At 38.9% G+C, this 26,040-nt stretch overlaps 1 protein-coding gene across 1 annotated transcript; it reads right to left on the bottom strand.

The window, feature by feature from the left end:
• On the bottom strand, nucleotides 1-25,966 carry LOC127455048 (cysteine-rich protein 2-like). Its single transcript, XM_051722608.1, has 8 exons — nucleotides 25,826-25,966; nucleotides 8,693-8,787; nucleotides 4,482-4,539; nucleotides 3,629-3,763; nucleotides 2,391-2,459; nucleotides 2,185-2,279; nucleotides 1,970-2,027; nucleotides 1-1,659 (listed from the first exon to the last, which is right to left on the bottom strand). The coding sequence occupies exons 1-8, from the start codon at nucleotides 25,866-25,868 to the stop codon at nucleotides 1,592-1,594; spliced, it is 621 nt and encodes a 206-aa protein (XP_051578568.1). The 5' UTR covers nucleotides 25,869-25,966; the 3' UTR covers nucleotides 1-1,591.
• Between the last annotated feature and the right edge of the window lie 74 nt (nucleotides 25,967-26,040).

Here is a 26,040-nt window from a genome sequence, read left to right as displayed (position 1 = left end):
TGAAGCATTGTGTAAACTTTAATATGGGATTAAACATACAGAAGCAGCAGGACTCAAGTGCAGGCTCTCTTTTCAAAATGTTCTCAAAAGTACAAAGGCCTGCAACAGCAAAGAAATCAGTATAAAAGCAATAACAGTCATGGAGTACAAAAGCACATTCAGTAGAATGTTGTTTCAGCAAAATATTGGACTTATAGGATTAAGCCCTACTGGGAAATATAATACTTCAGTTTCATCACTTTGAGAAACGGGTTCTCCTAAAATATTCAGATTACAAAGAGTACAAAAGCGTATTCAAGTCTTTTTCTCCTTAATCCGGTTCTATGCTTTCAGTAACGGTTCTAGATTGGAATAATAAATATTAGTTGCAGCTACTAAGTCACCGAGCACCAAATCGCACACACCCCTGTCCTTATCAATCCCTGTGGATGTCAACCAGCTACCCCATAAAAACAAGTCTGTCCTACCCTTTAAAAAACATAAGAGCTTGGCCATTTACGTTATTGTCTGCATACATCTTGTAGACCTACTCTTAAAATGCTTTAACTTAGGAATGTCGCCATACAGCCAAAAAGTAAATCTGGGTTGATGAATTTTGTTCAGATTTATGATGATGTGCTCCTCAACTGCACCTGCGAGATTCATCTGCTTGTCAGCAAACGATTCAAACAGCCCGATGATAAAACAGTGAACTTATGTTGTTTTATCTGCTACTAGAGACTCACAACACACATTCTACTGTACATGCAGTATTGTGGATGAAAGTGGGAACTTGTTTTACCTTGTAGAGGAGCTATAACACAACTTTGTTTTAATGTTGGGTAAAAATGACTCTAGAAACATTAAAGACAAACATTTATATAAATTACCATTAAATGAAATGCAGGACAAGTCAGACATGATCAAATTGATGTGTGTTCAGTGGCCCCAAAAGTATTTGGACACTTTATGAAACTGAAAAAGGTCAGAATGTCATTGCATTACAGGGAAAGTATAAAACCAAATGACATCTACAAACAAATCATGTTAAACCTTTTCTCAAAACTAACTTTACTTTTCTAAGCCATTTTTTGCAATTACTTTTAACCAACTGGTGTCACAGTCATTTTAGTGAATGAAGTCAGTTCCCCTCACATTCAGAAATTGTTTTATAATATAAATCTAACAATCTTCTTTTTGTGAAATGCTTTTCTTGAAAGTAGGTTTGCACTATATTTATTTAAAATAATTGTTTTGATATTTTGTTATCTAATGCAAAGACATTCATACATTTAAGTGTGACTTAAGTGTCCAAATACTTTTTGGGGCCACTGTATATTATAACAGTCAAACTGTCCTCCTGTGGGGAACATTTGGGTGAGTAAAGGACCATCAAGTAGGCCAATAAAAAAGGCAAAGGGACTTTAAGGGGTACATTTGGAGTTCAAGGAGCAAGGCATGTTTGGGCATCACTTTTCTGCAGAAACATCCAAGCAGGCACAAGTTATCCATAATAAGGCAAGAGGCAGGGAATATATAAAAGTGCGTGAGGTACTGGTAATGGCTGTGATTATAGTGAAGTTGTGGTTGAGGATTTCCAATGGACTGAAAATCAAGGCTGAGCCTCCGTGTTGGGCTCTTTGTCATAGATGTAACTGCCAACACCACCAGTGTTTACACCTATGAATCCAAAACAGACCCAAACCAGACTTTTAATGACATGGGACTAATCCTACTCTAACATGCACATAACCAATTCAATCTTCAGCATTTATCCTACAAACAAATATAAAATGTTTCATGTAAAATGCTGATAAATTAGACACATGCAGCACAAATGTTTTTCACCAATTAATATAAATGCATAATTCTCTTTATCTTCAATGTTCATAAAGAACTAAAGTGTCCCTAACTTGACAATTTCAGATGAAAACAACAAAATTAAGTCATAGCTCCCTCTAGAGTTCAAAACATGTCTTATGCACAATACCTTTTGGGCCAAAGAGGACAGCGTAACATGGTTTATGGCAGTAGGGCTTCCCATCGTGCTACAAGAAAGGAACACACATTTTTGGCATGAATAAATATACATTCACTTATTAATTCAATCATTCTAATCTAAAAAGCTGTGTGAACTGGACTGGATAAATGCAACATTATATCAGATATGTATGTGGTTTTTACTACTACATATCTCAGTCTCACCTCTGCATGGCTGCCTGCTGTCAGGGTCTTACTGCACCTTTCACAGCGCAGGCACGGCCGATGCCAGTCCTTCCCCAGTGACGTCACCTTCTCAGCTGCCAAAAGTAAGTAAAAGCATATGTCATTATGTAAGCTCCGCTGCATTTCCTGCCATTATAAACTGAAGTCTATAGTCCAAGATGTTATCAGGAGTAAGAGCGGCATACCAAAATAGACTTTCTTGTTGCATCTGGGACACAAATTGGCTTCTCCAGAGAAGGTGGTGATGCTTCCAGCTGAAATAAGAGGTGTATGAACTCTGAGACAAACAGAAATATATACTCTGTGCACTCTTTGGTCTCAACTCAAAAAATGAAGTAATTACCCTTAATTGAATTTGAGAACGTTTTTACAAGCAATATCATTTCTTTTATTAAGTTTCATTCATCCAACATAATTTAGTTGGATTAGGTCAAATCAATGCACTATAGTAGTCTTAACTCAACTTTATTAGGTTAGTCAAACTCAATTTAATAAGGTTTAATAAATTCTCTTATGTTGGTCCAAATTAATTTATTTTATTAATCATTAGTATATGTGTAAGTGTAAGCAATTTAAAAGCAAATCAATATTAAACATCAGTCAAATAGAGTCCATCCTCAACCTAAGCACAAGTGCCAATCTTCACCACAATGGTAACCCCTAAAACTCCAGCGTAACAGACACTCTTTTTAGATACCAATATAACAGAACATTGAACATTATCAAATCTCCTCCTATTCTAATCTTGCCCCAAAAAAAGCACAAAATAACACTTAATTTCAACATTTGTTCACCCCATCCAGTCCCATGGAAAGCATGCAGTGAAATGGAAATCCCCTGCCCAGTTTCATCAATGATACAAAAAGTATTCATGTAGTCCAAACCCAAATGGATTAAGGAAACTTCAATTTTACAAATCTAAATGGATAGAATGCAAGGAAATCAAGTTGTGACAAAATGTTCTACAATTGTGTTGCAGTTCATTTTAATTAAGTAAATGGAACTACTTGTAAAAATCCTTTTTTTGCACACTGCAATGAATACTGCATTCCACAATACAATGTGCATTGCTTGACCTTCCATTTCCAATATGATGAATAAACTGGAAGTAATTACTTTAACAATTTTTAAAACATTTTTGTTACTCACTATTTGATCAGACTACAAAACAAAACTGAATTAAAAAGGGCAAAACCATTTTATTTCCAAGATGATAACTGGATGCCACTCACATGCAGCTATTACTTTTCACAACAATGCAGCAAACTACTGTTTGAAATGTTTATCGTAGAATAACTCATACTATTTCAATTACTATTTTAAAGAATAATCGACAGCATAAATAGAGAGCCATTATTACACATTCAGCTTGTTTAGACCTGAAGAGTCAATAGCTGCTGGTCACTGCTGCTTTATTTTTTACCTTTAGAAGGTGGCCTGGAAGCTGCTGGAACCCACTTCTCCTGAGGTTTAGGTGCAGAGTCCAAATTGGATGTGGGTGAGTTAGAGTTGGCGGGAGTCTCATACACATATGAGCCTGCACCTCCAATGTTCACACCTGAATATTAAACAAGAATGTCATGAAGACATTTGACCACCATCCAAATTGAAAATCATCTTCAAGCAGATGGCGGCACGCACGTATGCAACAGCTTTGCTCTCCCTGAAACAGTCTTTTATGTTTGTTTTGTATGCCTGTCTGTCGGTCAGTAACTAGGAGAAGCACTAAATTTCATTGTACAGTTGTGCAATGACAATAAAGTTATTCTATTCTATTCTATTTTTACAATAATGTTATATATGAGTAGCAGAAACATTCACAGTGGACCCAAAAAGTATTTGGATACTAAGTGGTATCTGCAAGCAAATGATGCTAGACATTTTCACTGAACTAACAACACTTTTATAAGACACTTTTGCAATGAGGTGATTTTAAGTGGATGTATGAAGTCCATTTCTCTCAAGTTAACACAGGTGTAGTTTATCACATTAACTATGGACATGTTCCACTAATGTTTGACAATCAGAAAGTGTCCAGATATATTTTTAGTACAGACGTTACAGATGTTTGTGGCTGATATAATGAAAAAAAAAAATCCTTTTGATATCTGTAAAGATCACACGTTAATTAAATTTTTTTTTAAAACAAGAAAGTTCCTAATGCCCAGCATATGCACAGACAGAGAGGTCAGAACTGTTAATTCCCTGACAGAGTCTGTCAAATGACTTTCTATAGACTTTCTACTATAGTATATTAGCATGTTATATCATCTCACCTTTTGGCCCAAAGAGGGCAGCATAGCATGGCTTGTGGCAATATGGCTTCCCATCATGCTGTAAGGATGTGTAGAACAAGAGAAAAAGCATGGTCATTACTTTCAAAGCTTTCAATTATTTGAAAATTAATACATGCAGGTATACATGCCCTCTGTACAGCATCTTCCAACAATCAGTGAATGTGTGTGTTTGCTAAAGTTTGGCTTGATGCTTAGTTTTCATTTTAACCTACTGCTTGTACACTATCCTTCCAGAAGTACTCCACTAGAGTCTGAGTGGCCACAGATGGGCTAGTTATCCCATGGCCAGATAAAATTCACAGCAGTTACTAGGATACAGTCTGTGTTGATGTATAAAACACTGAATGTTTGTATGCACATTTGTGTGCCTTGATTATGTCTAAGTGAAGATATGGAAGAAAGAACATGTTTCAATGGCAGGTCCTCCTGGAGCCTTTCAGTCAAGCGTTGCCATGGAAACTATCAGAGGGCAGCTGTGTGACCGTTACAGCTGCACAGGGCAGGACAAAGGAACAAAAGGGGCCAAGAACAGTGGCCTTATGCCAGTACAGAGGTATGAAAAGGAAAAAAATGTGTAATGAGCAACCACATTCCAGCAAAGCCTTACAGACATCTTCTCACCTCAATTCCCATGACCATTATTGGAAAACTTGATGTCAATACTTCTAAAAAAGGTAATAAAATAAATAAAAGATGAAACTCGCTCACTACAGAACTGGTTCCAGAGCCTAAAGTGACGGGACGACCCAATAAGGGAGGGAATTGCAGTGTTACTGACTTCATGACACCCAAAGTTTAGTCTTGCATAAGCAGATTTTTGACTATTGGCATAAGGTTTGGTCCACCATGCAGCTTATTCTGGCCAGGAACCACTGATTTAGACAGGAAGGACCTGTCTGACAGATGAATTCACTTTTTTATTTGATATTTACAGGTGGGTAAACAAAATCAGATATAACCCTGATAGCAAAGCAGAATTTACAGGTGTGATCGAGGATTTCTTGTTTACTTGCTATGAAGTACCTCAAACGTCACAAATCCATTGACTAGTTTTACCATGGAAGTTCTCACTGTAGTAAAGTTTGTAAACCCCTTTTAATTGCTTTTCCACCATCGTGCCGAATGGTTCTCGTTCTTGAAGCATGCTGTTCCATACCATTTCGGGCTTGCTGGCATGGCTATGGTTTCTTTTTCCACTGTAGTGCAGCAAAATCAGAATTAGAATGGATTGACTGAGCAAGTGACCAATCGTAGGTCACCATGTCATTAAAGGCGTTCCACCAGCACGGTTTAGTATGGTTAGCTAACTGTGCTGAAAAATCCAGGCAAGGAACAGTTTGTAGTCGCACCGTGCTCAAGTGGAAATGCTACTGGAACCGTTACTCACCATGCTAAGTACTGTTCTACCCGATAGTGGAAAAACAGCTTTTGTTTCCCAGCAGACTGATATAAACCTGTGCATCCCATCTCCCAAAATGACATAAATCCAGCCAATCAGATTGGAGCTTGTGGTTTTTCCACTTCTAGCCATTTTTGTGTGCAATATTCATCAGATGGTCCCATGAATGATCTGTAGGCGTGACATCGGAGGCTGAAACTGCTTCATCAGCTCCCATTTCAGTTCAGCTCTCACTTATCAAGCAGTTCTCCCAGCCCACACTTTTTCCAGAATCTTCAGCTCGCATATCCTGGTAACGGAATCCAAACCCTCTCCTTTCTACCTTTCCTTACATACCAATTTACAAGAAACCGTTACACAATACCCTGCCAGAACCAATGGAGGCACTAAGAGATTATCATCTATAGATAGACAGAGTTATGATTGTTTGTCTAATAGGAAAGACATCTGTCATTATCCGTAGGGAAAGTGAATTATTTTGTCCATAGTGAATCACACTGGGGTTCTACATGGAAAAGGTCTCTCAGTCCTCAGACTGCTCTGATGCACCATCAAAAGTGTACAGCAATGATCTTGGAGAGAAACATACATATTAGTGGTCAAGCAATAAGTGATTTTCAATGGCCAATACAATAACGATATGTAGAGATCAGGGTAGCCAATTTAATTAAGGCAAATAAGACCGACAAATTTGGAGAACACTTATTTTAGACAAAAATGTAGTACAATTCACACAACAGTATTTCAAAATAGCAAATGTCTACTATCCATTAACACGGTCTGTAGATTTTGGAGCTGCCACAAGGTGGAACTACCTTTTCTGATGCTGATAAAACAAAAAATGGCCAAATTGATATCTTAATATAAATATTAATTGTTATACAACAGTAAGTTCTGGTCCTCAAATCTGATTGGACGAGAGGCACTCCAAGAGTGCTGATAGCACACACCATCAGCACTGGGACTCTTTACATCACTCCACTTGTGTCCGTGGTATTCCAAACTAAAGTGTAAGAGCAGTGCAGATGTGTAAGAGCAGCTGTATGTGTGAATTTTCATTCATCCCTGTGACATTAAAAGATTTGAGGCAGCAAGTGGTGACAAAAACCGTCTTGTGTATGCTACGAGCGAGTTGAGCTGATGTTGACAAACTGTGTGTTAGTGTGCAAATTTCTTTTAAGTCATCTGGAATTGTCTCTCACCCCATGATCACTCGGATTACTACTACATGATAGAAATAGAGTTAAACTAGCAGCTTTAGCATTACTGCCGATCACAGCTGAGCGTCGTGACAGCCCGAATAATAATAATGATCTGATACAAGTTGGCAGAAGCTGTAAACTTTTCAACATGGCAGAGGAGACAAAGCTTTGTGTCAAGTGTCAAAATAAGAGTTTCTAAAGAAATATACAAGAATGGAAACTGGCCTCCACCATGTTTTCTCTATGACAACAAAACACTTGAACGTGAGTTAAATGCAGGATAACTCCGATAGCATGTATGGCAGCATCACTCCACGATCAGAAGGAATTACTATCACACTACAGCTGAAGAATAGAGTTAAACTAACAGCTGCAGCATTACTGTTTATCACTGCAGCAGACGAAGGTAATCACATGCTCAGTCACACACTCTCTCTTGATCTCTCATACATACACGTCCTTGTTTCTCAAAAAAAAAAAAGTAACTGAGGCTCAGGCACATCTTTCAAACTAGCAACGGCAGATCCTGTGGCGTAGGAAAGTAGTTCAACTCACAAGCATTTTTTTTTGGGACATTCCTTAGTTTTTCCCTACTTATTTATTTACTTGTTCCTTGAAGTGTTGTGTAAAAGCAATATCACACTCGCATTCGTGCTGTATTGTCCATCAGCACGGCTGTGATTAAATGCGGCCTACGAATCACAGCCGTGCTGATAGCTGGACATACAGCAATCTTGGTCTTGTGATATTGCTTTAATACATTTGTAATCAGTATCATTAATACACATGTGTCTTACCCATCAGGCCCACAAGCCCAACCTCTTTCCCATATTATCAAACACCCAACAGAAATCAAACCCTCCCCATAGCAACCTGAACTACATCCAGATTTAGGCTGATGCGAGTGGTGAGGATGTAATAGAGATTGAAACTGAGACTGCCTTTAGTCGTGACTCTCTTCCTGTAGTAAAAGTAAGTTCAGATGTTTCCTATTCTGACACTTGGAGCATATTAAAAAAAAGATAAATAACTTTATGAAATATGATTCAATCCAAAGCCTCTGCTGACTAAGATGATGAGTCCTTTGGCTCTAAACATCACTGGCCTGTCCTTTACCCTCTTATGACATTCTGATCTAAATCCAGTCGTCACAGTGTGATGTAATAGGATGCTGGAAAGGTCTTTCAGAATTTTATTTGGCTCAGAGTCACGCAAACAGGAAGACTCAGGACATAAAAAGCTTTCAGCATATCACTGAAGATGAGCATCATGAGACATTTCATACATCTCATTACGCTGCATTAAATTCTGTTTTTTCTGAAACAGAAAATAAGGGAACACATTTTGGTGTTGCATGCTACAAAAAAGTCTTTGTGACCTCTCTGAATATGGTTATGTCATGTAAGCACCTAGCACAGCCCCCAACACTTAATGCTATGTAACGCAACATGGGCTTCAGCAATAGTGCTGGACTTTTCAAATAGATCTACTGGCCCTCTGATGGAAACGTGCAGTGACACAAAGTCAATATTCAGCTTTCCACTGCTAAACAGCAGAGAGGTAGTGAATGATCTTTGTCTCACACTCACCTCAGCATGACCGCCCGCTGTCAGGGTCTTACTGCAGCGCTCACACTTCAAACAGAACTTGTGCCAGTCCTTCCCTAGTGATGACACTTTCTCAGCTAGAAAATAAGCAGAGGGATACACAAAGAGAGAGAGAGAGAGAGAGATGGAGAACAATCATGAAATAGTTTTTACATTACATTTTACCTTGGCAAGCAACACTAACAAGCTTCCTTTGAAAGAACCTCTCTGGGAATGAGAAGGTACTGTTCTGTGGTGATCTTAGTCTGGTAGATAAGGATTTAAATGCCAGTTTCTTTGTAGCACTTTCCCTTCCTTTAAAATCTTGGTAGCTCGTGATTAGTTATTACCATGGAATAGTATTTGAAAATTTCCTGTCTGAGAACCCAAGCTCCTGAAAAAGCAAAATATGCAGAGCATTTCCTCAGGAGGTTAAAGCAAAGAGCCTCTCCCTGTCTCAATGCCAACCATGAGCGAGAGTCTCAACATAGCATTATTAATGGTAACTTTTACATATTTTTCATAGCCATGAGGGCTAAGGCTACCTTCAAGTTTTAAGTATGTGTGCTGGTCTGGACATTTTCATTCTGACAATCAATGTGAGATCATTTTACATTGGAAAATTTTAAAGGAACAGCCTCATTGTGGGGGTCATGGAGGTTTTTTTGGTAGTTAGTTACTGGTCCAAGTCCAAAGAGCCTACCCCAAGTCTCTAAGATATTTTTGTCCCTAGATAGTATGGTTTGCGTCCCAGTGTCTATGGGATTTTTTTGTCTGTTTTATCATCAGCCATGTGATAATTCTAAGTTTGACAGCCACAAGAAAAGTCACAGCACAGATCTCCTCAACAAGTCACACAACTTAAAGTATCATTGATGTTCGTAGCTCCAACATCTAACCCCACATTGAGCAATAACTAAAAATGAACCCTACGGGATGAACCCAACATAATTTCAAGTTCTGAGGATGTGCGCTGGTCTGGGCATATTCATACTTAGAATCATGTGAGATTATTGTGGACTGATGAAATGAAAAACAACAGCCTTATTGCAGGGGTCATGGTGGTTCCTTCCATAGTTCCAACGTGTTGTCAAGTCACAAGGAAATGCAGGGGTAGGGGGCTAATTGCAGCTGGGTCACAAAGTGATGACATTCAGTACAGGCACCTCTGGAGTCCACTTTTCCATTTGCCTTCCTGAACTGTTTCTTTAGGATTGTCCTTACAAATTTACTCAGACCTAATAATACTCCTTCCAATTATATATCTTAGTCTCGAGACAATACATAACATAGCCCTGCTGGGATACTCTCTCATATTGGAGGAAACACCTTCCCTTATCAGAACCAGGCACAATCGTCCAGAGAGAACAGTTCATTTCCTCCAACTCTGCCCCTCCTCCATCGCTTTCCTGCCTGGATAAGTATTGTTTTCGGTCTGTCAGTCTTGCAGCCCTCTTAGTACATCTATCGGGGGGTCTAGCTCAGGGCGGCAGAGATCAGTTTCACTACCAGAAGAGGAGATTTCATACAGCCAAATGCATAGTGGAGCAAAAAGTATTCTTCCAGAGATGGATAACTATACTCCCACACAGGGGAGTATGAAAGATTTGAGTTCTTTGGGGGAAGGGACACATAAAGGCATGAATCTTTGAAAAAAGGGATGAATGTGGAAATTTATAACAGTACTTATAACTAGATTTTAAATTTTTTTGAAGAAAATGTGGGTGGTGCTTGCCTGTGAAAAACTCGCCACCAGAATGTTAGGATGTTGTGAGTAGCATGCTGCTACTTGATTGGTAAGGTTCTCTGGGTGGTGGCCAGGGCTTTGCTAGGGTGTTTTGGGTGGTTGCCTACTGGCTGAAAAAAGGGCATCTCATAGTCTCTATGAAATTACATATGGTTTGGGTCCCTGCTTCAGTATAAGTCTATGGAATTTTTTTTCACCTGTTTTGTAGTCTGCCAGGTGAGAATCCTAAATTTGATCACTTAGAAAATTGCACACATCTCCTCAACAAGATCTGAGGCATCAGTAATATCCATAACATAATGTTTAATACTTCAGGTTATGGGTTTTGACCCCCCCACCCCCACCCCCACCCCACATACGAGCAATAGTTTGTGACGCTTGCTTTAGCACCACTAAAAATTAACCCTATTAGAAATACATCATATCCAAATAAATTCTGCACTTTCTTCACATTACATATAAGTAGAAATGGGAAGTCAGGGTCCAAGGGATCCAGACAGTATAAATCACTGGTATTACAGCAGGAGGCTAATCCAAGATAAGTGAGATTTCACAGTCAACGGCCCCATAGGGTATACACAGAGAGAGTGTGGTTCTGTAGGGTTAGGGTTAGGCTAGGCCAGTGAAAGAGTACTATACCACAGTAAGTGTGTGTAAGGGATGGTGGTGACAAAGTACAGATGAACAGAGCGGCCAGTAAAAGGGTTTCTGTTGTTGTACAAGGTGTGAGGTTGCTGGGGAGCTGTTATTGATGTTCTGTTTTGTGGTCATTGGGAACCGCTAATGGCTCATCTAGTTGAATAGAGGCTGGACTTCCTCCAGTCAAACACTCTAACACATATTCTTTTAAGACAGTCAGAGGAAATCAGTGTTTTAAGACCAAAGTACACTTCGGTGGTCCGTGTTGCTGATCGCTCCATGCACAGTATGCATTAGGGGTGTAATGGTTCTCGGAAAAAAAAAAAAAAAAACGTACGGTTCGCCACCCATGATTCGGGAAGCATTGGCACCGCGGTTCACCTCAAGTTTATTGACGCATCTGGAGCGCAAGGTTTTTTGAAGAAAATAAAGCGTCAAATAGACACGCACAGTTACAACCTCCGCTAATGCACCTGAGTGGATCTGTAAATGGATACGCTTCGCCTGTATTTCACGTAGGTCAACTTGATGACATCACTGTTCTGCAAGCGTTGTGTGTAGTTGAAAATGGCAAGTGAAAAACGAGAAAAAGTGAGAAAACTAGACGCTGATAGAGAAGCCCCTTTGCTTTATTCAGGTCTTTTGTCTGGAAACATTTTCTTTTTGCAGTCAATTACAACAGCGATGGTCAAAAAACTTTTACAAAAAAGGCACTGTTTGCAGACACCGCTCGACACGAGTGCCGTACACTGGTAATACATCGACATATGATAATTTACGCCGAAATCCCGGGAAAGATAGCGAGAGGCGTGCACAGAGGTGCAGATGAGCCGAAACTACACACACTCCCTTTCGTTTTTAAGCAAGCACTCAGTGCTGATTTGGACAGACATGAAACAATAACTCAAGCAATTGGGGTGTTATTTGCCAACGATATGTTTCCCTACTCTGCTGACGAAGATGTGTGATTTTCACGTATGATTAAAACACTCGAGCCGCGTCACAACATCCCTCGTATCCATTTTAATAGCAAAGTTCCTTCTATAGTGATGTACAGCTTCTGAATATTGAATATATGTGCAGTAGAGTTTGAAAAGCATTTTATGTCGATGCATGTAGCATAACAGTGCAGGTATTAAGTTAAAATGTTGATTTATTAATTAGAGAAAAGGGTTTTTTAGTTAAAGACCCAGCGACAATTAACCATGGTTTTACAACAGTAATACTGTAGTTTCCTTATAGTAACCATGATTATACTATATATTGTAAACATGACAGTAACCATGTTGATTTTGTGGTTACTATGTTTTTACTACAAATACCATAGTTAAACTATGGTTACTGTAAAACAACGATTTTTATTCAGGGCAAACCTGTTGAAGTGTTTGTATTCTTACTTTGGATTTGGCAGTAATTTTTTTTTTGTTTCTGCTGATTGCAAATACCGAACTGTACCGAAACCGTGACCCTAAAACCATGTTACAGATCGAACTGTGAGAAATTTGAATTGTTACACCCCCAGTATGCATGAAGCAATTTTCGCCATCAGCACAGACTGTCCGCACGGCCCAGATTTTCTCGACACACACACAGACCTCGTCTGTTCACATCGTCGGGGCATGCGCCTGCCATTGACTGTACTAAAAGATAACCACAAACAGTTATAGTGTGCATGCGTCGAACACGTTCGTATTCGCTCGCGGTCAAAAGAGTATACTATAAAAGGCAACATGGTCGATCAGTTGTGATCTGATATGTAGAAAACGAAGTATACCCCGGTCTTTAAGGCAGTCAATGGCAGGCGCATGTGCAGATGATGCACACAGACGAGGACTATCCGCATGTTGAGAAACTCTGGGCAGCACACGGACAGTCCATGCTGTTGCGATTACGAAATCTGCGTCACGCATACCGTGTTTGGAGCAGTCAGCAACGCAGACAACCGAAAAGAGGTTACTGCAAACTGCTGGATATCCTGAACTAGATGTGTACCCGTAATATTATTTTGTTCTGCACTTTTGAATGTGCAGCGAGGATCACCCTGAAGCACTCAGGTTACATTAAAGCACGTCACTCTGCGTTTAGTATGTGCATAAGTGGTTTCAAATCGACTAGTCGTTCAAACAACTGACTGACTATTCGATTATGAAAATGGGCAGTTTTGCACATCCCTAGTTGTAGCTTGGTTTCGCCCAGCATGTATACACGTTAATCGGACCACAATTGGCCTCATTGTTGTGCGCATCATCCGAAAGATTGAGGTGATGCACGACTAAATGTATTTAACCTGTTATTGGAATACGACACAAACAAGATATAATTATGTAATTACACATTGTGTTAGTATACTTGGACAAACAGATTAAAACTGTAGTGCGACTATGCATAAACTGCTGTAACTCAATTATAACTGCGTAACATACTGAATAATTCGTTTTTATAAAGTGTAATGTAAACACTTTAGTCCGACTGAAATCATACAAATCCAATTTTTCGAAGTGGGACTAACAGCCCTGAAAAAAATAAAAAATGATTGCAGCTCAGCTTCTTCCAGCATGGGTGTAATGGTTCAAATTTCTCATGGTTCAAGGGTCATGGTTTCAGTACGGTTCGGTATTTGTTATGTTCAGGAAAAAAATAAAATAAATATTACTGCCAAATCCAAAATAAAAATATTCTATTTGGTGACAGACACTTCAAGAGATTTGCCCTCACTACAAATCACCATGGTTTTACTACAGTAACCATAATTTAACTATTGTGCTTGTAGTAAAATCATAGTAACCACAAAATTAACATGGTTACTGTCATGGTTACATTAGTATAGTAAAATCAAGGTTACTATATGGAAACTACAGTTTACTGTTGTAAAACAATGGTTAATTGTATCAAAACTATGATTTCTGCTAAGAAAACCATGGTGACAACATTCCTTGTTATTACAGTCAAGGTTACTACAATATTACTATAGTAAAACCATGGTTAATTTTTTTAGGGTCCTTAACTAAAAAAGTTCTCTAATTACTAACTCAACATTTTAACTTAATACCTGCATTATTACGCTACATGCATCAACATAAATTGCATTTCAAACTCAAATCAATGTATACCCAACAGAACCTGTACATCACTATAGAAGAAATAAACTTGCTATTAAAATGAATATGAGAATGGATGTCGTAATGTGAATCGAGTTTTTTAATAATATGCGGAAATCCCACATCTTCATCATGCTTACCGAACCGTGGCTGGCGAACCGTACGGTTATTTTTTTTCACCGAGAACCGTTACACCCCTAATGTATACATGTTAACAACCACAATTGGCCTCAGCACTGTGTATTTAACACTTTCTCAGCTGACATCCTAAATTTTAGATTACACATTTTGTCATGTATATTTGGACAGACAGATGAAGACTGTTAGTTTGACTGTTGTATGCCTACAGTATCATGAATACAGAGTATACGGACATCCCACTCATTTAATATACTCCTTTTTGCATACTGTGTAGCAGTGAAGTATGCATAAACAGATTCAAGGAAGGTTTCTACTCTTGGCTGCTTTCAAATGGCGTGCATGACTGCATGGTGTTTGAAATAGGTGTAAACAGTACACAATCACCATAGAGATAACCTAATAGCATTGTCATATTGTGCATCCCTGAAGGGCTCTATCCAACTGGAGAGAAGTGAAGACACTCTAATAGACCGGGTTTCATTAGGGAGTCATGTTACCATGGATAAGATGCGTAGATGCACCGAGAGCCATAATGGACGGTGGTGTAAGATTATATGTGGTGTTGCAATGCTTCACAATGTCCAGCTCTAATGAGAACAGACAGAGGTTAGAGTGCAATATGTACACCTGATCGCAGATAAGCAGCTTATGAGGTAATCTCTTTAGTCCTCTACTTTGTCGGTAAATGTCTTTTCTGTTGGTAGAGGTAACGTCTCCCATCAGCAAGGAAATCTCACTTGTATGTTTTCCCTTAGTTTACCCCGCAATTAAATCCCACTATAATACCTCAAACACTGAGTCAACTGATCCATGAGTGGCATGGAGGTTTGTTTAATGGGTCGTTAAGGGAGAGTAAGCGAAACACTCTGCACTCATGTGAGAGTAACAACACCTTCAAGCAAGTGAGCTTGTGCCATCTCAGCAGAATAGATGCAAAATTGAAAGTGGGCTAATGGTCCTGCACTGTGCTGTCAGCTCTCATTTCAAAGGCAGATCACTCACAACAAACCTCTCTCTTGTTTGAGTAATGTGAGACTTAAAGAAATCAACATTAACAAGCACGGTTCATAACTTGATAACAAATGCCCAATATCCTGAGGACATTCCAGAATATAAGAGGCTCTCGAACAGTCCTTACTCTTCCAAAAAATAAGCAGTGAGACAGATGCATCGACATCAGTCTCCATTTAATCATTCCGATTAGATGAGATGACACAATTAATCATTCCCATTAGATGAGATGACAAAACAGATGCTTCTATTTCTCTGGAACATTGGGAAGCTATATTTCTAATTGAACGTTTCTATTTATTCAGCTGCAGCATGACTAATTGATTTTGGAACTGCTGTAATTCGGTGGTTTTAAGTGATGTATAAAGGAATAGTTCACAGCTCAAATTTAAAGAGATAGTTGACCCAAAAATTTTAATTCTGTCAATTTTCTCACCCTAATGTTGTTCCAAACCCATATGGCTTTCTTTCTTCCGTGTAACACAAAATGAGATGCTAGACAAATTTTTAGCCTCTCTTTTAGACTTTCAATTTATCGAAAAAAGATGCAGTGAAAGTGAATGGTGACTGAGGCTGTCAGTCCTTTACTCTCTGCCCAACATCTGCTTTTGTGGTCCATGGAAGAAACAATTAAATGGGTTTGGAGTATAAAATGAAGGAATTTTAATTTTTGGGTCAACTATCCCCAACTATTTGGGCCAACTAATTGTTGATTATAAACTGAAATCTTCTTATACACTGTAGCTTTCAAATCTCATTCACGCTTCAATATTCAAACTTAGTTTAATATGTTTGATATCAATGGCCAAATGGCATTGGTTCTTGTGCGTCTCGTGACGGATTCCAAAGCAGCAGGTTTAAATGTGCACAAGCACTAACAAGATTTTAGAACTAGGCAGAGGGTACAAATTTTAGTGAATAATGACTGTTCCTCCCACAAAGCTACTTTTTGGCTTCAGAAGACTTGAAATACAGCATACGAGTCATATGTACCACTTTTATGACGCTTTTTTTTATCCTTTAGGAAGCTTGATAGCCACTGGTCACTTTGTATTGTTCATTCTGCAAAATACCTATTTTTGTGTCCCACTGAAGAAAATCATACAGGTTTGGAACGGCATTAGGGATAGTAAATTATGACAGTATTTTCATTTGTGAATGAAATTTTTTTTTTAATCTCCTGGTGAGCTAATTGCAGTCCTAATTATGATTACTCACTGACAAGCGGTGTCTCCTATCAGGCATTTTTGCATCAGCTTCATCCTGTGTACCTTCCCCTGTGGCGTGACTGGAAGTGTGTTGCGTCAGCAGTGTGGGAGACCCGGGTTCGGATCCTGCATTGAAACCAGGAAATAATTGCGTTTGCATAACCACTGACGAGTGAGATTCAGAGGTTGCAATTTTCCCACTAACATTACATTTGTACTCCACTGATAGTCAGGTTTAGGTTTTGGGTTTGGGTTGGAGGGTACAGTTTATAAAATATGCATTTCTCTTCACTGTATTACAGCCTGTTCAGTTGAAAACAACTGGAGAATGGAGTTCACACGTGCCCATACGCCTAACAACAGTTACCTCTTTGGACACTGAGGGCAGTGTTTCAAATTTAGGTAAGTGCAGACCGATTTTAGCTAAAGAAAAGTCAACCTACTGTTTCCGATTTCACTGTGAGATCAGTCTGTCTTACATGCTGACCCTGCCTTAAGCAAAGACTGAGATCGTAATCACAGATAAACAGCACTAGGCCTGAACAGCATTTACACAGCTGAACACCCTACGGATCTACAACTGGAAAGCGCCCTGGAAATCTTCATCAAAATCCTCAGAAAAGGCCATCTTTCTTTTAATAATGGATTTAGATTAACTTAGATTAACAAGCAAAAACAACCATCTACAGAACTTTCTGACTGGCACTTTTTTGACGGCCATCTCCAAGTGTCCCATTGGAGCGGCCACTAACTCAAGAACATTGGCACCTTAACATCTTAAACAGATACAGGCAAAATGATGGCCAAAATGACATGCATGCATAATTTACTGTACAAGTGCACTTACTGTGGTCACAAACACAGAAATAAATTTGAAAGGCATGGACAGATTTTCTTCCACTTCAGCAGCCATTAATTTGGACCCATCTGTTCAGGGCACTAGTACAGTACCCCAACTGTATCCTCCTGCATTACAAAACCAACATGCACGCCATCTGGGTCCATCATGGCGTTTCACTTAGAGTCACTGATTACAGCTCCACCCACTAGCCTTGCACCTGAGGGCCTTCAGGCCATAGCCAAACATTTACGCTCACACAGTGAGATAAAACAGGGGTAAAGCCAGCTCAGATTTACACAAAATCATTACATACACTTCCTGGCTCCAGAAAGCAGGAAAATGGTTGTGGTGGTTAGTTCCCATGATCCTCAGCTATTTCATACTATAAACAGCACACATGCTCCAGGCTCAGGTCACGTTCTGTAAGATGGTTAATGACCCTGCTGCTCCATTATGGCAAACATTGCCTTGCTCTATGAGACCATGCACATAACCATCAACTCCAATGTAGCACTTCCTTTTCTAAACAAATCTCAAATAGTAGTGTCATTGAGAGCTCGGTTTTCCAATTTGGAATGGCATGTGATCTTCCGTAAAGCAGTGTGGAAAGGTTGGGTGTGGTTTTAGGCCCTTGCTGTGCAGATCTGGCTGACACAAGGCACAGCAACCTTGACTCCAGAAGACATCTGTCTAGAGCGGTTTCTTCCTACTATAGATTTTTAGTTCTCTGGCCTGAATGCGAACTGCATGTGCATGTGGATGTGTGCTCTTTGTTGCTACTGTAATGCCTACGGCTGTCGGTACAAATTAATGCTGCCTCACAGTGCTCTGCTTCGCTCAGATTCCCTACAGCTAGTGCTTATCTTTACTGATCCACACAACAAATCAATAGTCATATTTCACCTCAAAATCAAAAGAAATTATTTTTGCTTAATGAAGCTTATTTTAAGGATTTTTTGAATTGTGACATTATTTAAATGACAATTAAGCACATTTTCTACCTTCAATTTTCATTAACATCATGCAATAAAAAAATTAAATAAATTAAATAAAAACAATTGAGGCAAATTGTGACCCAGACATATTTTCATGCACCCGTTTAGATTTCAGGGTACATTTATATTTGAATATATTAAAAGAAAAATACATTCACAGTGGATTTAAGGAAAATCTAGAGGGGGAAAATACAGGCAGCAAATTTTCCTTGATGTGTCTCCAGGTAGAGGAAATTTATAGAGAACAATTATGCATGTTTGCAAGCCTTTGGGTAGGTTGAGTTAGAATAATGTCAGTTTAAAGACTAGTCCCATAAAACACAAGTAATTACATAATGACCACAAGGACAAAAAACATTTTGTAACTATGGTGGAGGTTCATGCCTGCCAAGAATCCTGAGTGACAAGGAGAGCAGCCCCCCATTTTGACACCCAGGGTTATGCAGTGCCCCGAAACAGGAGACAAAAAACTCAAGAAGTGGCATTATGTAACAGATTCTGCACATTTTAACATCTCCTGAGGTAGCCATGCAGAAAACACAATGTTTTATACAAGGTACAGTAGGGTTGCTCCGATACCAACATTTTAGCTTCGGTACGATACCAGCCCTGGAACCTATCAATACTAAATCGTTACTTAGGCAACACTTGCTTTTGTAATATTGCTTATATATTTTTTTAATTATTATTTTAGTATTATTATTATTATTATACAACCTATACAATGTGTTCAATAAAATTTTTTGGTATTAGTAGTATAATTGCTACTATGAATATATATATATATATATATATATATATATATATAAACAATTTCCAGTAGTACTATTTTTCTGTCATAATGTCTTCAATTTCATGCATCAAGTTGAATGGAGCTTTTATTTTGTCGGACCTGTGAGTTTTTGATGGTTGATTTTATAAAGCTCCCCATGGACCCTTTTCACACGTCCGCGTTCGCTAAATGGAAGTCGGCTTTCACAGCTTTGCAAAAGAAGACAAAAATGTACCGCACCGGATAACAGCAGTATGAAGAGAGAATCAGGCCAAATTTTCTGTCACTCCCTCAGCAGCTGTGTTAGAAGCCTCACCACAGGTAACTGATTTTTTCAAATGTATTCCAGGGTAATACACTGCCTGGCCAAAAAAAAGTTGCCATTTGGATTTAAATATGGATCATTATTGCAGTGATTAATATGTTTCAGCTGGCAACAATTCTTTTAACACTAACTGATGCAGTGTGTAACTTCATTTCTTTAACATGTCGGAAGACATATCCCGTTGTCGTGGAAAAGATGTTACTGTGGGCAAATTATTGGCCAGCATCAAGCAAAGAAAACAACTAAGGAGATGAAAGCTGAAATCTCTGGAATTGTGTTAAGAACTCTCCAACGCATTATTAAAACCTGGAAGGATAGCGGTGAACCGTCAGCTTCATGGAAGAAATGTGGTCGGGAAAAAATACTGAATGATTGTGATTGCAGATCACTAAAACTCTTGAAGTCACATCGTAAAAAATTGACCGTAGAATTCACGACTATGTTTAATAGTGAAAGTAAGAGCATTTCCACATACTTACAGGATTGGGACTAAACAGCTGTGTGGCCACAAAAAAGCCACTTGTTAGTGAGGCTAATCGGAAAAAAATATTTCAATTTGCTAGGGAGCATAAAGATTGGACTGTGGAGCAATGGAAATAGATAATGTGGTCTGATGAGTCCGGATTTACCCTATTCCAAAGCAATGGGCGCGTCAGGGTAAGAAGGGAAGTGCATGAAGTGATGCACCCATTATGCATAGTGCCCACTGTACACGCCTCTGGAGACAGTGTTATGATCTGGGGTTGCTTCAATTACTCACGTCTAGGCTCAGCAACATTATGCAGCAATAAAATGAAGTCAGCTGAATACCTGAATGTACTGAATGACCAGGTTATCCCATCAATGGATTTTTTTCTTCCCTGACAGCTGGGCATATTCCAGGACGACAATGCCAAGATTCATCAGGCTCAAATTGTGAAAGAGATGGTTCAAGAAGCATGAGGAATCATTTTCACACATGAACTGGCCACCACAGAGTCCTGACCATAACCCCATTGAAAGTCTTTGGGATGTGATGGAGAAGACTTTACAGAGTGGTTCGACTCTCCCGTCATCAATACAAGATCTTGGCCAAAAATTAATGCAACTCTGGACGGAAATAAATGTTGCGATGTTGCATAAGGGTGTCAAAACAATGCCACAACCAATGCACGCCATATTCAAAGCTAAAGGCGGTTCAACAAAATATTAGAGTATGTGATTTTTTTTTTTTTTTTTTTTTGGTCAAACAGTGTATAACACAAAGTACAATGTTCTGAATTTAAACTAAATGTTTTTAAAATTGGAAATATAAAAACAAGCTCAATTGACAGCATTTGTGACATATCGTTTTTACGTCTCGGGGGTATTCATTTAAAAATGGCGTGTATTTTAGTTTTTATGGACCAGCCCCATTCACTTCCATTCCAAATACCGTACTATAACAGTAATTTTTGTTTTTATTTAAATAAAGGAGTCTAAATTATTCTTTTTGTTGTGTTTATCAGCATTATGCCACAAATGCTGTCGATTAAGCTAAACTTGCACTGAACCTGGATTTTTTTTTTTTTTTATAGGAATGACGTTTTCAATCATATAAACTTTTGTTTATATTAATTTGTTGCAGGGTTTCCTTACAATGGTGCCTTTCTTTTTAAGTGTACAAGCATTGCTTCCGAATTAGTTTTGTAGAGTCAAACTTCTGAATTGAAGAAAGTACAAAAGATCAGAAACTGTTGATTCCATTTAACACCCTTTTATATGAAAAGTAAAGCTTTTATGGTTTCCTTTGTGCAAGAAAACTCACAGTATCTGCAAACAGCTGTTCAATAAACGATAAAAAGTTTTTCCACTCAATACAGTGGCTTACCACTTAGGTTTGAAACAGGATATTGTCAGAAAGGAATTTACAGGAACACAAGCACTTACTCCTACAAACTCAATTTTGGAAAAAAAACAAACATCTGGAGCAGCAGGCTTTCAACCAAACTTTGGTAGCATTTCTCATCATTTTCATTTAATATATTTGACATTTAACACTCAAAATAAACTAACATTAAAAAAGCACTAAACTTAATCCATTGTTTATACCTCAAATCATCTATGAAGTCAACAGATACAGTGTCAAATGCAAGCGTTATTCCTAGTTTCCATTAACTTTATGTCTAGACTGAAGACTTGGATGTAGCGGTCACCATTCATCTCAAACGTTCCACTTGGTGACATTTTCATATTCATTGGAAAGCACTGCTGAGGACCAAAAAAGGAGTTGAAGCCGCACCCCTGCGTTTCCACAACTGTACGGAATGTGTCTTGGCTTTAACTTGAGCCTAATAAAAGAACAGTCACCCGCATCCATCCTGACCAACTCCCTTATGTCTTACACCGAGGTCTGAGGTGAAACCCTACATTTTCCTTTCTTCTGCATTATGGCATCATGGACAAATTAACAACACTGTCTGTGACGTCAACAACCTCCCTTACGCTCAATTATCTCTAAGTGTAACAAATCAGCCATCATACAGTACCTGTGTATCTTGAACCCTTTGGTAATTTACTGATGGTTGAAGAAGAGTTATCATAAAATATTCTGTTATCTCACATTTTCCTCCTACCATTTCTTTAGCCCAGTTAAGACTCAATTGGTGGGTCGTAACCCAAAAGTGGGGCGTAAGTTTGTTCAGAGACTTCGGACAGCCATATCATTGTGCATACATGAAGCCTAGTTACAGGGTAGCAAAATAAACAGGCTTTTCAATTTTTTAAAAGTAGGAGAGGGGGCCTGGTAGCTCAGCGAGTAAAGATGCTGCATACCACCACTGGAGTCGTGAGTTCGAATCCAGGGCGTGCTGATTGACTCCAGCCAGGTCTCCTAAGCAATCAAATTGGCCCGGTTGCTAGGGAGGGTAGAGTCACATCGTGTAACCTCCTCGTGGTCGCTACAATGTGGTTCGCTCTCGGTGGGGCGTGTGGCGAGTTGTGCGTGGATGCCGCGGAGAATAGCATGAAGCCTCCACACGCGCTATGTGTCCGCGTTAACGCCCTCAACAAGCCACGTGATAAGATGTGAGGTTTGATGGTCTCAGATGCAGAGTTAACCGAGATTCGCACTCTGCCACCCTGATTGAGGCGAGTCACTACACCACCACGAGGACTTGAGAGTGCATTGGGAATTGGGCATTCCAAATTGGGGAGAAAAAGGTGAGAAAACAATTTTTTGTAAAAAAAAATAAAAATAAAAAAATAGGAGAAAACCCATATCTTTTATTGTTTACATCAAAGGCAGTGAGTCCAATCAAACTCTACAACATTTTGGGGCAAATTAATCTGTCATTTGATAGAAGCTAGCCAAACTAGGCAGATGCCAAAAGAGCATAACAGCGCACGCCCACATTTTCAGCTGTCTGGGTTCTGGAAAATTATATCTTCCATAGACTTTTCAAAAAATCCTCCATAAAAGAACTGTAAAGCATGAACCAAATGAACCAGGCTCCGCGGTGAATCACAACATTAAAGACTTAAAAAAAGTATCTGTAAATCTGACAAAAAGACAAAAGTACAAGACTGTATATTTACCGTCTTTCATGAGGGCACAAACTACAATCCCAGTAAGCACTGTGAATGACGTAATCAAATATGAAACTATTGATTTTAAGTTGTTAATTATAAGTATAGAAACAATATAGTTTACGTTTATTGTGAAAAATTCTGATAAACACAAATATATAAGTAGTTTTAGAGTGCAGGGAGATCGACTTGTTTGCGTTATTCACGGTGCGTTGTGGGAGCTCCCTTCCGGGCTTATTTCATGGGCTTTGTTAGCTCTGATTGGTGGAACTTTCTCTGCTGGACAATGGGTAATGTAGTTGTTCAACAGGAATTCTGCTAGTAAAGATTATTTTTAAACAATGATGTTGAAATAATGCAGACGAATGGCTTCAACAGAAGAATATACCATCGATGAACAACCTCAGAGCTCACGGTAGGTCTGTCTTTAAAGAGCACCTATTATGGTTTTTAAACGTGCCTAATTTTGTTTTAAAGGTCTAATACAATAGATTTACATGCATCCAAGGTCAAAAAACACTTTAATTTGCTCAATTTAAATTGCAGCATTACCTTTTTTTCCCAGTGTCAAAAACGACTCGTTCAATGGCTGTGTCTCGTTTGGAAGGATGCGTCCTCCGGAGGTCGCATTTGTCGGCCACATACGTCATCGAGGCTGTCTCGTTTCAGAAAAGCGAGTAGGACACTTCGAATGCAGCCTTCGAATGCGACCTTCTTTCATGGGAATTCGGAAGATGCATGAGGTGTATCATTCGTGGGCACTCACAACCCACAATTCTTTGCTTCAACAGAAATGTCTAAAAAAAAATATTACGCCAATTTCCCCGTAAATATGATGTTCAAACGCAAGGAATGTTAATTCCCAAGTTTAAGTACCTCAGTAGATGGGTGCAGAGTATATAATATGTATAATTATATTAATATATAATTAAAATAAAGTATTAGACTAAAAGTACACCTGTAAAATCTATTTTCTTTTCTCTTTACATCATTATAACTCTTCTAAAATGTACCTCATACATTCCCTTCTAAAGGGACTTTGTTCCCGTCTCACTCAAAGCACTCGCGCTTGTTAAAGAGTGACATGCTGTCATAGCAACCATGTTACGTTCCGTTTCCGTTTGTCCTACGAAGGCCGTCTCTTTAAAATGAGGCTTGTTTAAAGGAGGACGCTTAGTATACTGCAGCCTTCAAAGGACGCGTCCTACCTAGCACGCAGCCTTCGAAACGAGACACAGCCAGTGATTCCTTCAAAAGGATTCATTCTAAACTCCTCCTTTCAGAGAGCCTACTCTGCTCTGATTGGTCAGATGTCCCAGTCTGTTGTGATTGGTCTACCGCTTAGTGTAGTGTTTGAGGGCGGGTCAAAGCTGTTCGCGAGCAGCCAATGAAGACCGGAGGTGGGTTTTTTGTTACCAAATTACGTAGGTTAGTACAGGAAGTAAGTCTGGAATTACTAATAACTGGTTTCAGGTGTTCAGAATCGGTTCTTTCTTTTGGGAGTCAATAACTCCATATTTCGTGCACTTTGATTTTTGAAACTTTGCAGACTTTTTTTACATTCACAAACAGCTATATAACACACTACATGAAAGGTAATATTTGAAAAACCATAATAGGTGCTCTTTAAAGGTTTATAAGTTAGCGTTGAAAATCAGCTAGTCTATGGAAGAAATGAATGGGATTTTTACTTCCGGAGCCAGACTGTAGCGCTCTATATGGACAGATTGTGTGGCATGCCCTTATCCTCAGAAACCAAAAACAGAACTATTCAAGGTATTCAATTGTTTTTATGTCATTAAAATTATTCAAATTACATTTAAATAATTTTAGTACCACTTTGGGTCACCACTTGGTTTTCAATGTAAAATACAGGTCCTGAAGCAAAACCAGTTGAGATTCACTTAAGAGATGTTTCTGCCCACACATCAGACACACAGCATTGAAAAGAGCTGCACTTGCTTTTATATAACACCACATCGCTCACACCATTGATTTAACAGCTTTATTAGCTGTGTTATGGCTTTTCAGTTAACACGCAGATTAATACAACATAAATAAGAGCTCAATAATAATTTCAGCGTACACCACACCATCACTGATGCACTTATGAATAACCTTAGAAATATGAGAGCAGGGATGATAAGGTCAAGCAGGAGAAAGGCTATTCAAGTGATTAATGGATGGAGAAGCAATGGGTCAGTGCTGGGCAGAAACTGGATATAAATGAAGAGAAGAGCTCTGCTGTTTTCACCGTGCATGGTGATTTTCCCAGCTCCTCAAATATCCAAACAGAGCTATGTGCTCTTATTAAAGAAAACATCCAAGTCCATTTTAGTGTTTATAAAATAAAGTGGAAACACAGAATTAATAGATATAAAAGTGCAAGTGTACCATAACTACAGACATAAACACAAGTGTTTATTGCTGTTGCAGAAGTGGCAATAACATGTTTCTCAATCTCAACTTGCTGTCATCTCACTCAGCAGTCTCAAATAAAAGGCTGATTTTCAAAGTTCAGCTTTCTATGTTTATTTCTCTTTATCTCTTCGTCTGCAAACGTATTCTGCTAACTTTTGGGCATTTGAAAGAAGTGAAACATTGGTTTAATTGTAAACAAATTGATTTTACGATCCATCAAAAACTGTAAATCTTGCATCGGCTGCGTTTAAATTCGTAAATCTGGACACCTGTGCAAACAAACGTCACGTTCCTTCATTATACAGCGTTGATGTTATTTATCATGTCAAAACATATCGTTGAAGGCATTTTTAATAAAGTTTAAGAATATAACGGGGAGCAAACAAACTTACCAAAATACACCGTCTTTTCGCATTTAGGGCACTTTGAAGCCATTGTCTCTTCTTTAACGGTTTTGACGGAGAACGTAACTTCAGACTGGATTCCCTCAGTCAGCGTCCGATTTTTCCTTAACGCGCGCTTGGCGACCAATGGTTGAGAGCAGCGCGAGCATCCCACTCAAACCACTGCGCTGTATTTGCATAGCCACGCCCCTTCTCGCAGGTTC

The sequence above is a fragment of the Myxocyprinus asiaticus genome, chromosome 17 (assembly GCF_019703515.2).
Source record: "Myxocyprinus asiaticus isolate MX2 ecotype Aquarium Trade chromosome 17, UBuf_Myxa_2, whole genome shotgun sequence".
NCBI lineage: Eukaryota > Metazoa > Chordata > Actinopteri > Cypriniformes > Catostomidae > Myxocyprinus > Myxocyprinus asiaticus.
This window is presented reverse-complemented; position numbering and strand designations above follow the sequence as displayed.

What these genes read in the sequence shown, in the direction of transcription:
- LOC127455048 (XM_051722608.1), bottom strand. Translation starts at nt 25,868, where the DNA reads ATGGCTTCAAAGTGCCCTAAATGCGAAAAGACGGTGTATTTTG. An exon ending in CGAAAAGACGGTGTATTTTG is followed by an intron (nt 8,788 to 25,825) that starts GTAAGTTTGTTT and finishes CTTATTTTCTAG; the next exon opens with CTGAGAAAGTGTCATCACTA. An exon ending in CAGCAGGCAGCCATGCAGAG is followed by an intron (nt 2,028 to 2,184) that starts GTGAGACTGAGA and finishes CCTTTCTTGTAG; the next exon opens with CACGATGGGAAGCCCTACTG.